The 16,625-nt window shown below is 43.3% G+C and overlaps 2 protein-coding genes across 4 annotated transcripts; one reads left to right on the plus strand and one right to left on the minus strand.

The window, feature by feature from the left end:
* Positions 1-1,095: 1,095 nt before the first annotated feature.
* On the minus strand, positions 1,096-3,994 carry otol1a (otolin 1a). Of its 3 annotated transcripts, XM_084370149.1 has the most exons (5): positions 3,932-3,994; positions 3,339-3,814; positions 3,167-3,256; positions 2,945-3,016; positions 1,096-2,240 (listed from the first exon to the last, which is right to left on the minus strand). In XM_084370149.1, exons 2-5 carry the CDS (start codon positions 3,790-3,792, stop codon positions 1,372-1,374), a joined length of 1,485 nt encoding a protein of 494 aa, XP_084226275.1. In that variant the 5' UTR covers positions 3,793-3,814; positions 3,932-3,994; the 3' UTR covers positions 1,096-1,371. The 3 variants fall into 3 exon arrangements, with proteins under 3 accessions (XP_084226275.1, XP_084226273.1, XP_084226274.1); XM_084370147.1 differs by having other exon boundaries at positions 2,945-3,256; XM_084370148.1 differs by having other exon boundaries at positions 2,945-3,256; positions 3,339-3,793; positions 3,932-3,955.
* A 2,098-nt stretch (positions 3,995-6,092) lies between these two features.
* On the plus strand, positions 6,093-15,749 carry ppm1la (protein phosphatase, Mg2+/Mn2+ dependent, 1La). The gene is made up of 4 exons (XM_084369036.1): positions 6,093-7,730; positions 11,893-12,067; positions 12,791-12,952; positions 13,213-15,749. The coding sequence occupies exons 1-4, from the start codon at positions 7,332-7,334 to the stop codon at positions 13,566-13,568; spliced, it is 1,092 nt and encodes a 363-aa protein (XP_084225162.1). The 5' UTR covers positions 6,093-7,331; the 3' UTR covers positions 13,569-15,749.
* Positions 15,750-16,625: the final 876 nt, after the last annotated feature.

Genomic DNA, 16,625 nt, shown 5'->3' on the forward strand with positions numbered 1-16,625 from the left:
TTTTGCAAAAGTCAATGCTATTTTTCATACAGTGTGGGGACACCAAGAGGATAATTTACAGTGCATTCATCTCTCTCTGCTGCAGAGGGTTATCCTCCCTGTTCAGTGGTGAAGCCGTCAATCTGTTGTTGTGTTACGTCAGTGAGGCATTACTTCTTACTTGTGGGTGACGATTTTGAAAAAACCCAAATGAAATGTCAATCCGTGCTCATAATTAGAGAGACAGCAAGGATTCCTATTCCTGTTCCTGCCGCTGTCTCTGCGCTGTGCTGCCTTAAAGGCCTGCTAAATAACCAAATTAATATTACCAACCAAATTCAGGAATTTCAGCAGCTGTGGTGAATTGAGGGTCAACAAGAATTACCTTTAACATCCTGCGGTGTGAATGGTTTCTGCGTTAAAGGCTTTTTCTGCTATTGTTGTCGGTGTCTAGTATTAATTTGTTTTGTTTTTTTGTGAATTTGTATTGTATTCATTTGGAATATAGGACATAAAAAAAGAGAAAGGGAAAACTAATTGAGGAATATTGTGTACTCAAAATAAAAAATATTTATGATATATTTAGTTTCAGTCTTTGTCAATTTGTCATTACAACAACCACAAAGAGGCATGGGTGTGTATGTTTTGTATGACATCTATGTGGCTGTGAGTCAGTTGCCTTCACAAAGTGTTTTTATTTCAATACCTATTCTGAACTTACTGGATCTTGTCCCTGACAAATACCCCTGTAGTATAATGTAAAAAGAAAAACAAACTGATACTGAAAGTAATAAAAACTAAACTCAAACTAAGTACTAAAAAACTGAAGTGAGCAAACTACCTGAAATTAAACTGATGTAAAAACAAAATTAAAATGAAAACTTGTCATAAATACAATATCTCTATATAAAGCCTCTCCAGTGCCTCTTCACAAACCTTGGGCACCTCACACCCTCTAGTGGGAAATAAATGCAATCATGGATTATTGCTCCAATTGTTTCCCGATGTGGATTGGCCTCACTGACAGAGCTTATCTCTTCTAATTGCAATGACTAATGGCTTACAAATTAGCTTCTAGTTCTGCTTTCTAAATAAATAAAACTCAAGGGTCATCCATTTCAAGCGTAGCCATTTTTAATGCATTGTTACAAAGAACTGAAGTGTTGCATGCAGCAGTTTAACCAAGCCTCACATATCTCCAAATACAGCAAGGCAAGCAAAAGCATTTGGTTTGATTAGAGCGACAGCAGAGCAGAGCGTGAGCGTATACCGAAGCAGCAGTATATTTAGGCGAATCACATGAATTTGACAGTAGTAGTGCAATAGGCTGAAGGTTGAGCAGAGTCTACAAGAAGATCCAATCAGAGCTCATTCAAAGGTCACAGGTCGCGGTCACACGTTCTCCAAGGGGGTAGGTTTGTTCTTTGAGTCTGGGTAAAGCAGGAAGCCGGAGAAGGTGCTGTCATCCTCGCTGCTGGAGTAAACTCCATTCCAGTCTCTCAGCGTCTCCAACCACACCTGGTCGCCTTCGTTCAGCTGCAGCAGTGCCAGGTTGGATGCCTGATCGATGTCCTGGCCGTACAGAGAATCTCGGGTCCGCAGCTTCCGTATGCCATTAACCACCAGGGCGGCACGAACAGGCCGGTTACGCACGGTGATGCTGTAGCTGAACAGGTAGACCCCTGGGTAGGTGACGTTGAACTTGCTGAGATGTGGGTCCCAGTGCCCCTCCCCGTTGTAAAACACCTTATCAAACTTCACAGGCACATTGGGCGGAGGGAAGGACCTGCTCGGAAACAAGCCCACACTGAAGGCAGAGCGGACCTGCTCCACACTCTCACCTGGCGCACCTTTAGGCCCCCGAGGCCCACGCGCACCCTTAACTCCCCGCTCCCCCCTCAGGCCCAGCATGCCCCTCCCTCCTGGAGGTCCTGGGGGCCCTCTGGCACCAGTATCCCCCTTCACTCCTGGCTCCCCTCTCTCTCCTTTTGCTCCATTAGTCCCATTCATTCCCGGGGGGCCCATCTCACCTCTCAGACCAGGCTCACCCACATCGCCTTTCTCACCTTGTAAACACTCTCCCGTCAGTCCCTGTTCACCTTTCGGACCCTTTGTCCCAGCTACCCCAGGGGGACCCATAGGCCCCTCTCGCCCAGGGACGCCCCTAGTCCCATTAAAGCCAGGCCATCCTCTTTCTCCCGGGTCACCTTTCAGACCACTGAAGCCACGTTCACCTTTTTCTCCTTTGGGGCCCGGATCACCTATAGTACAGAGGTTATATTCACATAAGAAGACATGTTTTAACTGGAATGCTGTTTTTTTAAATTAGAGATGTAAATTTACATACATTTATAGAGTGCATTTATACATTTAAGTTTAAAGGAGACCTACTACGCGTTTTCATTGTTTTTTTCTTTCCTTCAGTGTGTTAGATTGGTTCTTGAGCAAGTAAAAGTCCAACCACCAACGGGAGCTCCTCTCTCCCACAGAAAACACTGCTCATGAAACGCCTCATCAGTAGTCCCGCCTTTAATGACTTTGTGACATCACACTACGTGACCATGTCAGACATTTACATAAGTAATGCGGATATTAATGGTAGAAGTGAAGCTAACTGGAAAGCTGAAAGCACAACAGAGCTGACTGGACACCCAGTGAGCATCGCTGGCTCAGGCCTGTGTGAGCTGACCAATCAGAGCAGACTGGGTATTTGGGAGGTGGTCTTAAAGAGACAGGAGCTCAAACAGAGCTTTTCAGACAGAGCTGCAGCCCTGGACAGTATAAAAAATACTGATGGGTTGTTTTCCAGCATTAAAGTGTGTAAACCTGTTCTAGTAGTAACCAATAATGAAATGATGAACCTGAAAATGAGTACAATATGTCGACTTTAATCAAATTTAGTGTGATTAAAACTGATTTAATATTTAAACAATTTAACTGAAGTTCTAAAAAAAAAACGACATACCTCTCTCTCCTGGTTTTCCCGGGATCCCAGGGGCACCAGGAACACCCGCTGGTCCTTGATCACCTCTTTCACCTGTGGTAATTTTGATAAATAGAGCGTAGTAGAAAAGGACATCCACAAAGTATTTATACAAAACAGCGTTTGGCAACAAAGGAGAGAGGGACAGAGAGAGGGAAACAGAGAGACATTCAAGAACTCTCCTCCTGCTAATCGCCGCTGTACCTATGTCGCCATTGAGTCCGTTGGCTCCAGGTAGTCCTGCAGGTCCTGGAGGTCCTCTGAGCCCTAGTTCTCCCTTGTCTCCTGGTAACCCTGTAAAACAAAGAAGCATATGAAAAAGGAGAAATGTTGACCTCCAGAAGATAATTCTCCTGAAAATGATAACCCATCTTACCGACAGGGCCCCTCTCTCCAGGAGGTCCCGGTGGTCCTCTCTCTCCCATGGGCCCTACGGGGCCTTTCTCCGGTGGACAGCACTCACAGAAGTTAAAGAAGCACTCATTGTAGTCAAGGGTATAGTTTCCATTGATGTTCCCGGGGGGCGCTATGGCATCGGTGGGGAAATCAGTGTAAGTGTCGCTGGAGTAGGTGGTGCTGTCTGTAGGGGACAGGGTGTAAGCGTCCATCATGACATCAGTTGTCTCATCTGTGTGCATGCTGGAAGGGGATGTTGTCGTGGTGGTGGTCCGTCCGAATCTTCCACCTCCACCACCACCACTGCTCCCAGTTCGAGGGGGCTTCTTGGTGTTCTGAGGTCTGGGCCAGCGTGTGGTTCTGCCAGCGGAGGTCAGCACGGCCATCGTTACCACGAGGAGGGTGGTCAGGAAGACAAGGCGAACTGATGCCATACTGAGGACGCGACACAATTACCTGTAAGGGTTTGAAGAAAGTAAACGAAAAAACAGGTGCAGCACTTTGGAAACGTCTTCTCTGCTGAAACACGGTGCGTTTCAGATGTGTAACAAAGCAACAAGTGCATCGTCTTACCTGCTGCTGTAGATGGTGTTGACTCTTCACTCCATCCCCTCAAACTAGTGACGGATGCAGGCTGCCTCCTTCCTTATATTGCCCCGGTAGCATTGAGAGAACAAGGGACTGAAAACACCAAGGTTATTAGGAGGTAGGTGGGCTGGCAGGAACAGATTACATGACTCCTGAGGGATATGAAATAAAGCAGGTTGCATACAAGGCAAGACTTTATTCTTTGTGATATGGGATATGATTTCAGCCCCCAAGAGGACACACGCTGCTAAAGTGTTGCTCGCTTTGTACACAAACAGCAGAAATATAAAGTTTCACACAAAGACACACATTTCCAGAACATGTGTACACGCAGACAGTATGAACACACAACAAGCTCACACATTGTTGGTAATGAATCACGTCTCATATGAGAGCTACCGAATGAAACGCCCCTGTAGTGACCACACCGTTTGGCAGGACCTCAAAGCAGAAAATGGATCCGGTGGGAGAGATATCAGTGTCCCAAAAAACGACGGCGAGACAACATTGATCCGACGTTTCCTTGATCTGACCAACCCAAAGAGCCCAGTAAACCCAGTAAACCTCACGGAAGCATGGCCCCACTGAACCGAGCGCTACGTGTCTCAGAGTGTGTGTTGGGTGTTGTTCAGCCTCTGACATGAACTCTGAGTGGTTCCTCGTTCATACTGATATAAAATAAGAGATAAACAACTCAAAAGAGCACAAGGTCGACACAGCAGAAAGGTAGAGAAGGTCACCACGGACATCTGCAATTGTCTCGCCGAAGATATATTCTGAATATATCCTGGCAAATCGAGTGTATGCTGCTTTATTAGGTTATATTTTCACCTATGTCTGTTTGTTTGTTGGTTGGTTTGTCAGCAGGATTACAGAAAAACTAACAAACGGATTTCCATAAAACTTAGATGGAGGATGGGTCTCGGCCCAGAATAGACCACGTTAACTTTTGGTACAGATCCAAGATTTTTTTCTCGCTTTTTTTAACATTGCAAGATAGGGTGTTTTTTTGTTTGTTTCTTTGTTTCTTTCACATTTCCGTTTATTTAATTTTTAGGGAGTAATGCATGGATTTTGATGAAAAAAAACATTACCCAACACAATGTCTACACTGCAGTGCCATTTGATTCATTACCCATTTATTTGGGTATTTATACTGTAATGTTTTATTTTCTTAACAGAGATGTCTCTGTCTCCTCCTGAGGGACCGCAGATGTAAATGAGCTTTTAGCTAACTCTGCTACAGCTAAGAAGCTGTGCATCATCCCTGTCAAACAAACAAACAACTAAATGATTATACAAAAGTGTTTTTTATTCAATTAAAATCAGTTCAGATCACCAACAACTCTGAGCTGGTTAAGACTGGTTTCCAGTACTTTACATCTTACGCAAAACAAACTGAGGTTAAAGCCACTAAGTCGTCTGCAGGACTTTAATGTTGTGCTTAATCAAGTTTATAATAATGTTTGTGACTGTTTTAATCATTGTATCTGTGTGTGATGACTATACACTTAATTTTTCCTCAGGTCTCTCTTGTAAAAGAGATCTTGATCTCCCAACTAAACTTCCTGAACACATGAGCTAACTGTAAAAGATAGAGGTTTGTTACTCCATAAAGCCACCAGGTGGCAGTGTTTGCTCAATGCAATTACTGTTGTAACCAACATCTGAACAAAGGCCTTTTATCACAATAATTATTGGGCAATAATAGCGTGTATTATAATCCATAATTAGTTATTATTGTGTCATGGCACTTAATTTGAATTTAAATGTTGTTGCATGAATTGGGACAATGGATTCCATAATATTCTATTCATTGATGAATGTTCATTTAATCATTAAAGGTCTTAAAGGGGCGCTATGACGTTTTGGGGAAGAAAATCAAACTCAGAATTTTAATATTGACAATACTAATGAGGTAATAATACAAACTCGGTAATATTTATTTTTTCCCTAACTGAATAAACAAGCTGTTCTCAGAGGATAATAAGGTCCCCAGAACACTGTTTGAAGCTAGAAAGGTGGCAGGGTCCGCCACATATAAACAAAGTAAAACAGTATGACATTTAGGGTCAGTTTTTTTATTCAGTCTAATCAAGAAAACAAAGCGTTTGTTTATTTTGTTTGTTTAGGCATAAAAAAAGGTAGATAATATGGAGTGAAACTGTATTTAGATGTAATAAGATTATTTTATTATTATTATTTCAGCTCTATTGAGCTTAATCACACAACAACAAAAAGTAAATATATGAGGCACAAACAACTGAATACAGAAGAGCTGATAACAACAAAATAGTGCATAAATATGAAAAAATAAGTAATGGAAACAAAATAAATCAACGCAATGAGCTGAAAATTTAATAATTATAATGATAATAATATAAAAATCCTAAATAATTCATAATAATAACACAAATCTAATAAAGTTGACCTTTGCTGTTTTACAGTCGGTAAGAGCAGGAGTGTTCAACAACTAGTCAAAACACTTTAATCATGTTTAAGTGTGACGTGATGATGATGTCATATGATACTCGATGACATCATCACTTGATGCCGCAGCCACCGTCATCGGTCCCATGTTTTGTTCATCCATCGCAGGAGTTTGCAGCTGCGCACTCGTGTCAGCGCCCACTATGTTTAAAGAATAAGAGCCCCTGCTGTCAAACATCTATGATCACGACACACTTCCGCTGCAGACTTTCAAAATAAAACCCACTCTTTTAGAAACATGTATGGAGCACATGTGGACGGCTCATGTTAATGTTGGGCTTTATTCAGCTAACCACACTTCACTTCCTGTTTCATCCCCTGCTCCATCGCGGTGCTTTGACACGGCTCAAAAAATGGAGGGGTGTGTGTGTGAAAAATGTAATGTTGTTGCGGAGACTGAATAGACACATAACCGAGGGAAGAAACGAGGAGGGGAAAAAAAAAACGGAGGACACCTCCAAGTCACATCGTCGACCTCCTCCGCTGACTCCCATGACTCTCTCCGGGGTGGGTCTAACCCAAAAAAAATCCGTCATCCAACAATGGGCTGTGGGAGATCGGCTCGACTCGGAGGATCCTCTTGCAGCTGTTCAGAGAGCCGAGGGTAGGACCGAGACATCGGAGTCAATGAAGGTGGCCTGTCCGCTTTTGTCCTGCGTCTCCCGGCCCGGTGTCTGGCAGCCAGCCGCGGCGCACTGCGCGTAAATGCGGTCCGAATAGAGAAGACAGGCCTCCCGAGGAGCTCCTTAAAGGTCGAAATGCACTTTAAAGGTTGAAATGCAGTCTTTGTCAGCCATCGTTTGTAGTGAATCGATTTCCATATAGTGTCCGCTGAGCGGATGGAGTGAACTGTGCAGAAAAGAGAGAGAGACAGACTGCAGCTCGGTTGCGTGTGATGATAGGAGACACAATGACGCTCCTGTCTCTTCTGGGTCGGATCATGCGTTATTTTCTCCTCAGGCCTGAGACATTGTTCCTGTTGTGCATCAGTCTGGCGCTGTGGAGCTATTTCTTTCACACCGACGAGGTGAAAACCATCGTCAAGTCCAGCCGGGACGCCGTGAAGATGGTGAAAGGGAAAGTGGCGGAGATGATGCAGAATGACCGGCTTGGAGGCCTCAGTATCCTGGATGCGGAGTTCTCCAAAACCTGGGACTTCAAGAACAACAACGTAGCCGTGTACTCCATCCAGGGGAGGAGAGATCACATGGAGGACCGCTTCGAGGTGCTCACCGACATCGCCAACAAGAGCCACCCGTCCATATTCGGGATCTTTGACGGCCACGGTGGAGAGGTAGGCTGGGGAGGGAGAAGGGTGTGAGCCAGATTTTAAGCAGAATGCGTTTGTCCCGACTCCAAGAAAGCTGCTGCAGCACAGGGGGGGCAGCATCATTGTGATTCAGAGCACACAGGAAGTTTTTTTTTTTTAAATTTAGGGGGGTGACACTACTCAAAAAGCTCCAACATCACTTAAAAACATGAAATTATAAGATAGAAAAGTAACTTTATTCTCATCCCATTGTCAAACACAACCCTCCTCCTCCTCCTCCTCCTCCTCTCTCCATCATTGTACTCTTTTGTGCCAACACCTCCTCCTTCCCCGCTGCCAATCAGGGAGTTAACTTGGGCTTCATCACAAAGAGCTTGGGGGTTAGTGATGTGTGTGTGTGTCTCCACTCCCTGTGTTGTCAAGGGTCACTGGTTTCTCATGGCTGGCTTCAGACCATGTGTCCTGGACGCCATCTGTCCTCCCCAGAGGTTTCCACTGTGTTTCACTTAAAGATGCCGGTATACATCATGAGAAAACGTTTTTTTCTTGTGACTTATACAAGAGAAGGTGTGATTGTTTCCACTTTTAAACGTGTAGGGATGTGTAGCGTGTCGTCACTGTTTGGAAGGAAGACTGTACAGCCAGTTATTTCCTCTATTAATCTATCGATGCCTCGTAAAATGTCAGAGAATAGTTTTAACTTGTCTGCGACAACTTGCCAGATCTCAAGGTCACATCTGCAACTTGTGTGTTAAGTCTGACCAGCAACCCAAAACCAGAAGATATTTAGTTAATTATGTCAAATTTCACATTTGAGAGAAGTGAAGTTTTGGTATTTTTTTTGCTTTAAGTTTCTTAGGCCACAGGAGACGTGTTAGTCCTGAGTAAAGGAAGTCTCTGCGGTTGAAGTTGGACAAGGTGTTTGTTTCTAATTTGAATCCAGTTCGGTTAAAACACACTTTTTTGGGGACTTTGAGTGCCGTTACATTCAATCAAAGGCAGACAACTCTACTGCCGTTATCTCCAGAGCTCAGCAGCTCACACCAAAACAACCTGGACGGATTAATAGCACTACAGGTAATCGGAAAAATATGTGTTTTTGATTTTTTTCCCCCCTTAAACTTTTGGCCTAAATATGGAAATCAAATCAGTTGCAATCGCAGCCACGAGCTCCGTCTCTCAAACCAAAAGTTTCCATCACGTCGCAGCCAAACACTCAGGTCCTTGTCTGACACGCTGTGCATCTGCATTTTATTACATTTGGAGCCATAAAAAACACTGTGTTCTCTCTTTAAAAAAGATTAGCTGGGTTGCGTTCAGTCACAGAGAGGGAGACAACTAACAGAGAGGACGGGGTGTTTAACCATCAGGATCACTCTGTCTATTCCTGTCCCGTAAACAAATATTTATCCTTCCTGTCGTCCGCACGTCTCCCTCTTCCTCCCTTTCCTCATTTAGGCAAATTTGTATCCATGCAAATATTTGCCTTCTCTTATATTCTTTCACTTATACTTCACATCAGTTTACCCTTCCATCACAATCTAGTTTAAATTTTAGACAAAAAAAAAGAGAAACGGGTCACTCTGACAGTGACATTACAGGGTCGCACAGACCTCATGTTCAGTTTAAATCAGTGACATGATTCTGATCTGAAGGCTCATTTCGGTGAAAGCCGTGTTTACCTTCTCTCCATGCTAATGATGTTGTTGGGGGAAAAAGAGCTACATGTGGGGATACCCTTGAAGATTTATTTGCCCGTGCATTTTTCTGCAATCTGGCACGACTGTAAGCACACACACACACACACACACACACACACGCACACACACATGCACTATTAAATGAAGCAATGCTGCCAAACCAAATATGTCCAGATAGAGCAGGCCGTCTCTGGCAGTGCAGTGTGTTCTAGCTCTGAAAATATGCAGGATATTTCTCAAACACGTCAATGGCTTTTTTCTCTTTTTTTCTTCCTTTCTCTCTCTCTCTTTTTTTTTTTTTTGTATTTTATATCAAGCCAGCGAGTTATGGCCCAGAATTAGTAAAGTCAGCACAAGCTGCTGCTCCTCTTTTAACATGATTTACTGAGACCATTTGCTGCTGAAGCAGGAACTTTAAAAGGCTCGCTCACTACTTTACTGTATAAAATGAAATGTATAGTCCCACACTGACTCGACGGGCAAGCAGGATTTAACAAAAGAGCAAAAAGAGATTCAGATTAATGAACTTTTAATAAGGGTGAGCCAACACGTCACATTCGCTCATTAAACCGTCAAAGTATTTGATACATTTATGAAGGTTGTAACTGTGCCGGTGCTGGCATTTTCAGCTGTTTACGACAAATGGAAATTTACACTTGCAGCAGGAGTGCCTCTCTCTCCAATTAAATAAATGAATGCGTGCACTTGTCCAGCAAAAAGGAAAGGGAGGGAGGGTGGGGTGCTGCAGAAAGAGATGGTTTCACTCCACTGATTATTTGGAATATCTCAATCTGATCTTGACCACTAGATCGATGGAAACACGCAGGTTTTAGTCGTGCCTGAATAATGTAGCAGAGAGGTTTGAAGACGCACTGTTGCACCTCTTGTTCGTGTGTTTGGCTGTACTTTAGTCGGCATTGATTAAAACAAAAAAATGCATGATCGTTTCCATGATTCACACGAGGTGTCACACTTGTCCTGCAGCACATCAGAGCATCAGAAAGCGCAAACGGCGCAGCGCGTGATATAAGATATGATGAAATATGGAGTCTGTGCACTCTGTAACCGGTGCATTAAGATGGTATAAAATCGTCCCGTTTCAGATTTGATTCGACAGCATTAGCATAATGGAAATCTTGGCAGAGAAAATGAGGGAAGAAGCAGATAAGTAAATGTAGGAGGAGGAAGAGGAGGAGGAGGAGGAGGGCAAGTGGGTTGGTGGATGAGGAGGTTGTTCAATAATTCAGCGCAGAGCACCTGCTGTATGAAGCGAAGAAAGCACTCCTCCAAATTAGAGTCCCATAGAGCCAAATTACCTGGCAACTACAGGAGGCGAAGATTATAAGTAGCAGCAACTTCACGTTAGTATTTATCCCATGCTGGTGACCTGTCAAAGTGAGGAAGATTACTCAGAACATGTTTCGTTTACATTTAGTGCAGGCACCAAAAATAACTGTTTCTATAAAGCAGTATTTATTGAGGTTTTTTTAGGCTGTTGGGGGCAGCAGAACTAGCCCTAAGCACAACATATTGACATATAAATAGCAAAGACATGCACCTTGGCTGCTGTAATGAACGTGTTATCAAAGGGTTGCTTATTTTACACATCTAGGATAAGCAACATTCGGGTGTTTTTGAAAATGTTTACCTTCCTTTTAGTCTCCACTAACCCCTCAGGAAAGTCTCTGCCCACTGCGGCCCAAAGCACAGCTGACGAGCGAGAGTGAGAGTGATCCAACCCCAAACAGTTAGTAAGGCGCCGACTGTTCTGTGGGTTTGTCAGTACCGAGACACCTTTTAATAGTCAGTTAATCCAGTTTTAATACAAGAATTAGCGAAGCTTTAGGCTTTATGTGATAATCTGGCACGTTGTTGTCGCTGTGGACTCAAGTCAGAGCTTGCAACTGAGGTTGTGTGTCACTTCAGTTGGTGTTGCACAATAAACAAGCATCTGCTGCCAGGTGTTTACACATCACAGTGGGTTGAGAAACAGATTTCTGGTCGTTATTAATAAAAAAACAACAACACATCACTTCTGTGGGAACACACTTATGTGCCATTTTAATGTTTGGTTCACTATACATCAAAGCTGTAGACCTGTTTGCAAAAACAAGCCTGCAGAAACACGGTGGCCGGTGCCTGCTCGGGCCTGTGACAGCTGACCTATCAGGGCAGACTGAGCTTTTCGGGACACAGGCACTAAAATTAAGTGATCAGACATAAGAGTGGGGATACAGGTGCTGAGGCAATGAACAGTGTGACAAAACTGTGCTTTTTTGAACATTAAAGCATGTAAACATTTCCTAGAACACACCCAAAATGAAAGTTATGGGGGTTATGAGGGTTATGGGGCCTTTAAACAAGCTTTAGAAGAGAGTGCAGCTTGATATTTCTGAGCCTCTAAACTGAGTTTAAATCGATACCAACACAGCTCTGTGCTCTGTCTCATCCACCTTCCTCTGTCTAATCCCCCTCCCTCTCTGCAGGCTGCAGCTGACTATGTGAAGGCCCACCTGCCAGAAACCCTGAGGCAGCAGCTGCAGGCGTTTGAGAGAGAGAAGAGAGAGAGCGCTCACTCGTACGCCAGCATCCTCGAGCAGCGCATCCTGACCGTGGATCGTGAGATGCTGGACAAGCTCTCCGCCAACCACGATGAAGCAGGTCAGGAGGGGGAGGAGAGCGGTGGGAAGTGGATGTATACGTGTGTGTGTGTGTGTGTGTGTGTGTGTGTGTGTGTGTGTGGTGGGGGGACAGTTTATGACCCAACAGAGGGAGGATAGGAAGAAAATTTGACTTTTTAACTTGCACGGAGAAGCTAGATGAGTGTTTTTGGGAGATGTATAGTGAAAATACATCCTGAAATCTAAGCCACATAACTGTAGCATACACACAAATGTTTTACAGTGTTACCAGACATGTTTTGGCGCACACGGTTTTAATCGATAACTCAACATTTGCGTGTTTCCGTGCTCTACTCTCTGCTGTCAAATAAAAATCTCACCATTCCCTGTACAACATCCTCTCTGCACAAAGCTTCTGAGCGAGACTGCTGTGCCGTAACATTATGCTGCTGCACACTGCAGTATAATATGGTGTAGTAGATACTCTCTGCACTGCTGTGAAATTCAGAGCCACGGTCCAGATTGATCAGTTGGTGGCATCTGATACGTCCAGCTCCAGAAACAGCTTTTCCTCTCCGTTTTGTTTGGCCTATCCTTTTTCATTGTTGATTTGTCCGGGGACAGCCGTAGTCAATTCTGAATATTAAAGACATGAATATAGTAAACCCGCAAGATCTGATTCAGGGTTGTTACAGACATTTGTAGGAACTTCTCTAACCGCTTCCTCAGCTGTTTCCTCTTTCTCTGTCGATCTCCCCTGCAGGAACGACATGTCTTATGGCGCTGCTGTCGGACAGAGAGCTCACAGTGGCCAACGTCGGAGACTCCCGCGGCGTGTTGTGCGACAAAGATGGGAACGCTGTTGCGCTGTCGCATGACCACAAGCCGTATCAGCTCAAAGAGCGCAAGAGGATCAAGAGGGCAGGTACTGTACACGATGAGGGAAACAGGCTCATGCTGACTGTACCTGTGCCCCACTCTCATGCTGTTGAGTTTGGCTGCCATCTGTTGGTGTACTCAGGGAACAGCATTGTGTTAAACAAAGCAGAGAGTCAGAATGTGAAACCTAAGATATGTGATTAAAGGATTTTCACAGGTGAGCCCATGCTTTTGACAGATACACAGTGTGTTAACAACTACCGATCATCAGACTGAACTGTTTCATCCTTATTTCTTCACTTCCAGGAGGTTTCATCAGTTTTAACGGATCCTGGAGAGTCCAGGGGATCCTGGCCATGTCCCGCTCTCTTGGAGACTACCCGCTGAAGAACCTCAACGTAGTCATCCCCGACCCTGACATCATGACCTTCGACCTGGACAAACTTCAGCCAGAGTTCATGATCCTGGCATCCGACGGCTTGTGGGACGCTTTCAGCAACGAGGAGGCCGTCCGGTTCGTCCGCGAGCGTCTGGACGAGCCTCACTTCGGCGCCAAGAGCATCGTCCTCCAGTCTTTCTACCGCGGCTGCCCCGACAACATCACCGTCATGGTGGTGAAGTTTAAAAGCGGAGCTGGGGGGAGTAGCAAGGGCGGGGAGTAGGTCAGGGGTAGGTTTAGAGCTCACATTGTGATCAATGTTGATTTTTCCCCATCTTTCTGATGGAGCAGAAAGGGTGACACGACAGCAGGACTGGAGGAAGTTAAAGTTTGGACACTGAGAAATGTACTGTTGATAAGTGCACACACATGCAGACACACACATGCAACAACATGTTAAAAAAAAAAAAAGGGTTTTGTTTGGTTTGTAGGTTTCTGATTGAGATAAGGGCATTCAAACAAACCACAGATCTCATAATCATCCGATGAATGCATTAAAATACTGAAATGAGAGACAAAAACACAAGACACACAAAGCAAACAGGGGATTTTCTCTCAACCAGCACACATTAGACTGTGACTGATTTACTACTGTTTACTGTACATGCACGCGAATGGTACAGCTCCACTGGAGGCTTCTTCAGAGGAGGCTTCAACTAGTGCCTACTCAAGAATTACTGTGCAACTACAGGAAGCTACTGAAAACGCATTCGCGGAGAAAAAGAAAAAAAAAAAAAAACTCCACCCTGCTTGCTGCATTTTGATGATAATCCCAAGTATTGTACATGCATCTGTTACATCTTTGACCTGGAAAATTGTGTCAAATATGAAAAGACTCCAGTGGATCCATACCTTTTATTAAACATGAGGCAACGCTCCAGTTAAAATCTGTATTTTGAGTATCAAACAATCACTTCCTGCAGAGAGAGAGAGAGAGCTGTTAAACATTTGTAGTTTCATTATCTGCTGCAGTCATCAGCTGGTTTTAATCTAAAAGCGAGCAGTCGTGACAGAGGAAGAAAAAAGTAGCGCACAGGGTTTGTACAGATGCTTAAAAGTTTGGAAAATGTTCAGTTTGAGCTGTTTTCAAAGTTAGGAAGAAGCTGGAATTCGGATGCACTCCTTGAAAGATGCTTGATTTTTATCAGAAGCTGATACTTTACCTCAATAATCACTAATTTAAACCAAAAATCTGTTGATGTCTCAAATGAAATAATGTGATAAAAAGCGATAAAAGTTAATATAAACATCTGGTAAAATAAACAAAGTGACGATACATTGCTAAATGTAGGATAAATGTTGATTTGAGCACATTTGTTCAGGATAACTAGCTTTCGAAAGCTTCTATTCATTTTTCTTCAAATGTAAAGAATCCTTCGTCACCATCATCCAAACTGACTGCAGACACTCTCGTCCTTGGAGGATGAAACTGCAAAGCTTTACAGCCAAGTTTAGTGTAGTTAGTCTCGGGTAGTGTAGTGTTTAGTGTTTAGGTGGTTAGTGATACTCAGAAGATAGATTTTCAAGTGGAGTTTCACTTTAACATACAACACATGCACACACACACACACGCAAACACGTATGAAAAAACTGCACTTTTCAGATGTTTATTTTTTGGAACGGTGAATCCTTGCATATCAGCCGATGTAAACTCTGTATATCCTCAGTAACACACAAAGGTTTTAACGTATGTAGAGCCTGATTTAGTTCCTGACCTTCACCTCTCGGTTCTGCAGTTTTTATGGAAGCTGTCCCCATCAGAGTTAATGTACGCCATCTTTGTCAGGGCACGAGCTTTGGCACTGTCCATGTTCATGAACAGAGTACATACAGTACAGTACGTATCCATGGACGCACTGGTGGCTGCCTTTGACCCGGGAAGCACACGAAATGGGATGTGCAACAGCTGCTGCCGTGAGAAACTATGAGATGACACAACTGTACAGCCGCAGCCTGAACGCTAGTAGCTAGTTATGTGATCTGCTCGTGAAGCAATACGACTGGTGTCAATGACAGCAACAACCTGTCGAGGAGCGTTGCGCTAGCATACTTGATTTACTACTGTTTTGAGTTCAACTACTTTTTACCACTGTGTTTCATGATCTTTGCATCAGTCGACAGAAGCCTTTTTTTTTATTTAACAGTTTACCTAATGCCTTATTTATTATTACGTTCTTGGATGTGTCTGGCAGATTTGCCAAATCAGTATATACATTTTTTTTTTTTGTCCTTCTGTACATGAGCAGAAGTTTACAATACATTAGATACACATCACTTTGGTTTGAGGAGCAGTCCACGATTATTCACACATGTTGAGCTGATGCTCAGTGTAAAAAAAAAAAAAAAAAAAAGTGTAAAAACTCTATGTAAACTATCAGTATTAAACAAACTCTTTCATCTTAAATGTGTTTCTCCCTTCAGTCTTTATTATCTCGTAAGGCCTGACTTTTCATTCTGACTGCAGCATGATCACCGCAGCAGCTCAGTCACTACCAAACACACCAACTCGTTGTCGAGGGTCCCTTCAAATTGAATTTTGACCACTTTAGAGCAGTTTAAAGGAGACATTATGCTTATTTTCAGTTTCATAGTTGTATTTTGGGTTACTACTAGAATAGGTCTACATGCTTTAATGCTCAAAAAACACATCACTTTTCTCATACTGTCCAGTTCAGCGGCACTGTATTTCCTCTCTGTCTGAGACGCTCTGTTTCAGTTCCTGTCTCTTTAAGGTCTCTGTAAAGTCACAGAGTTGAAGGGGGGACTACTGAGGAGGCGTTTCAGGAGCAGTGTTTACCGTGGGAGAAAGAAGCTTGGTGCAGACTTTTGTTATTTTATTTGAATATTGTCCGCTTTGAAGGAGGTTAAGTCTTTGAATATTAAATTTCAAGTCCTGTTTTCATTTACATTTTTGAATGAAAACAAAAACAATATCATTTTAATTGACTTAAACAATGCTGCATTGCAAATTGATTGCTGCATTGATAATGTTACAGTTTAATTTTCCAATTTGAATTTAAATTTGATTATTGTCCACTTTGGAGCAGTAAAGTCTTTTTTTAAATTAAATGTTGAATTCCATTATCATTTTCACCTTCAAATTCTCATAAAATTGCTTTTTCATTGTCATTTTGTCCCCCAAATACTGTGAGGAAACGTAGGTGCAAATGCATTACACTGGGGAGCGCTGTTCTGCTTATTTCATTGGACCACTGGGGCAGGTTAAGTCAATGTAGGTTAAATCTCAAACAGCCCCCCAGTAGTTCACTGAAAAATGAAC

The sequence above is a fragment of the Pagrus pagrus genome (assembly GCF_965226575.1).
Source record: "Pagrus pagrus genome assembly, chromosome: 12".
NCBI classification, from domain to species: domain Eukaryota; kingdom Metazoa; phylum Chordata; class Actinopteri; order Spariformes; family Sparidae; genus Pagrus; species Pagrus pagrus.

Excerpts from the sequence above, each read along its gene's own strand:
- otol1a (XM_084370147.1), bottom strand. The coding sequence starts at position 3,792 with ATGGCATCAGTTCGCCTTGTCTTCCTGACCACCCTCCTCGTGGTAACG. Across the intron at positions 3,257-3,338 it reads TGGAGAGAGGGGCCCTGTCG|GGTTACCAGGAGACAAGGGA; the intron begins GTAAGATGGGTT and ends TTTGTTTTACAG. Across the intron at positions 2,241-2,944 it reads GGGAAAACCAGGAGAGAGAG|GTGATCCGGGCCCCAAAGGA; the intron begins GTATGTCGTTTT and ends TCTGTACTATAG.
- ppm1la (XM_084369036.1), top strand. The coding sequence starts at position 7,332 with ATGATAGGAGACACAATGACGCTCCTGTCTCTTCTGGGTCGGATCATG. Across the intron at positions 12,068-12,790 it reads CGCCAACCACGATGAAGCAG|GAACGACATGTCTTATGGCG; the intron begins GTCAGGAGGGGG and ends TCTCCCCTGCAG. Across the intron at positions 12,953-13,212 it reads CAAGAGGATCAAGAGGGCAG|GAGGTTTCATCAGTTTTAAC; the intron begins GTACTGTACACG and ends CTTCACTTCCAG.